The 2,410-nt window shown below is 30.8% G+C and overlaps 1 protein-coding gene across 1 annotated transcript in view; it reads left to right on the top strand.

The window, feature by feature from the left end:
- LOC119581951 (dedicator of cytokinesis protein 7-like) overlaps positions 1 to 2,410 on the top strand; it is a gene marked incomplete in the record, with an annotated part of 118,380 nt that overhangs the window by 12,114 nt on the left and 103,856 nt on the right. Inside the window, 2 exon segments of the mRNA XM_037930132.1 lie at positions 580 to 705; positions 922 to 1,202. Coding sequence (XP_037786060.1) covers positions 580 to 705; positions 922 to 1,202 — 407 coding nt within the window.

Raw genomic sequence — 2,410 nt, 5'->3', positions numbered from 1 at the left:
ATATCAGTTTGCTGTGTATTTTATGTTTTTTTGATCTTTTAACGTGTATGCTGAAAAGCATGTTTATATAATGTTATTAGCTTGATTATCAACTGATAATGTTGATTTTGTAATTGCCAATATATGTAAGTACTTTTATTTCTGCATATTAGGTATAAGGATGAAAACTGTGGTTTAGAGCCACTTCATAAATGTATGTTTGTAGTTATTGTATGTTTTTAAAAGCCAATGATTGAAGTTGTTTCTTTACTAGAAATGAATTTCTTTCTTGCTTTTCTATAAGAACAAAATCTGTAGAGTTAATGCAGCAGTATTACATTTAAATGCTTTGTCTGTCATATATATTTCCTTTGTGTGCATGAAAGTTTATGAAAAAGTAAATTGGAAAAATTATTAGAAATGCATCCTAAAGTAAAATGATCCTAAAAGTGCAAATGACTGAGTTGAATATAATTAATATAAGCAAATTGTTCTGATAGCATATTTTATATATTATTAGATTATGCATTGCTTGATAATTCTCTTTTATGATTATTCATTGTATGAAGAATATGCTAACATTACTGTCTTTTAATCCAGATGAGAAATGTCGACCAATTAAAGAGATCGTCGAGTTCCCTCCAAGAGATATTTTTGTCCCTCACTACTCCTACAGGAATCTCCTCTTTGTTTCACCAAAAGATCTGAATTTCAGTAACAGACCAGGTAGAGAACATATAGTTTTCACATTTTCTTGTTCACTTAGATTTAACAAAATTTTTGTGGTTAATCACTTCAAGATCTCAACTAAAAAATCTGACAGACTAAGAAAAAAATAGTTTTTAAGTTTTTGTATATAACTTGTAAGATTTGCTTATGGTTAATTTAATCTAAAGGAAACTGTTGTTAGGATGGGATGATCAAGAGTTTGTTTGCATGTAGGTTCTGCACGGAACATTGCTGTAAAGATACAGTTCATGGCTGGGGAAGAAGAGTCAGCTGCCATGTCAGTCATTTTTGGCAAATCATCGTGCCCAGAGTTCACCACAGAAGCATATACTGCAGTCACTTACCATAACAAGTCCCCAGACTTCTATGATGAATTCAAGATCAAGTTACCTCCAGTGCTTGGTGACCAACACCACATTTTATTCACATTCTATCACATTTCTTGTCAGAAGAAAAATGAAGAAAAAACAATTGAAACTCCTGTTGGGTATACAGTAAGTGATTTTACAATGCTTATAAACATGTAGTCGTATCTTAACAGAAACATAATTTGTTTCATAATTATCCAGCATATCAGTTAATTTTCTGGAACTTTCTAAATAACATTATATTTATATTACAAAGGGACAGTTTTGACTCAACATTTTAAGATGAAAGTGACATATGTTTCCTTAGTGGCTGCCTGTATCCGTATGGAGTCCAAACTCATGTTTTACAGTGGTGGTTTTAATAAATGGGAGGTTTAGGATCTGGTTGATTCCACGTAGTATTTGTCTAACTCCTAATAACACCTAACCCAAAAGAAACATAGACATGGCTTGAGAAACACAAATGAAAACAAAGAAGCATAGTGACTTTTGAGAATATAATATTTTACATCTGTGTGAGATCTGAATTTGTTCTCAAGCAATGGCCATGATTCCAAGTATCTGAGTTTAACCCTCTTGCAGCAGATGAGACAGAGGAGGAGGAAGATAAGGATTGTAAGTCATTCTTTATTAGATATCCTTTATGGATTGTAGCTGTTGTTGTGCCTGCTGCATGATGTATATAACATCACATCAGCTTAAACTAAAATTCAGTAATTGACCAGTAATTTTCCAGACATTTAAGTAAAAAAAAAAAAAGGTATGTTTAATCTTGTAGAGCTGTAGTTGTGCTCTAATACTCTTGATATGCAACATGTTCATATAGGTACTGTAGTTCTCACTGTGTTAAGAATTAACATGGTTCTTGATGTGTTAAAAGTATTTTTTTAGAAAGAATATTGAGTACCCTTATCTGTGGTGATAAATTTTATTTTTATAAACAAGAAAATTTGTAATGCATAATGAATTTATATTGATAATTATTAGTTAACTAATGAGATTAATGGTGCAAGTAATTGTAGAAGTAATCCCTTTTATTATCTTATATTTGATGTAAGGGATGAATTACTAAGAGGAAATTTCTTTACAAAATGCTTTATAATTGCTTCATGAAAATATTGATTTTATATTTTGCAATTTGGAATCCTTTGTTCATATATCTTTCCATATTTTTTTTTTACAGTGAACTGTGTGAACTCGGATTAGTATTTGTTGAATTAAATGGCACAAATGTCTGGAATTGCTGAGAAAAAGTGGCTTAGATTGTGAAAGAGCATTTAGCACGTGTTTAGCTTATTCACTGAAATATTTGTTATTTCTGCATTGCATTTAGT

This window comes from Penaeus monodon, chromosome 15 (assembly GCF_015228065.2).
Source record: "Penaeus monodon isolate SGIC_2016 chromosome 15, NSTDA_Pmon_1, whole genome shotgun sequence".
NCBI classification, from domain to species: domain Eukaryota; kingdom Metazoa; phylum Arthropoda; class Malacostraca; order Decapoda; family Penaeidae; genus Penaeus; species Penaeus monodon.
The sequence above is the reverse complement of the archived record's forward strand: the minus strand, read 5'-3'. Positions and strand labels throughout refer to the sequence as shown.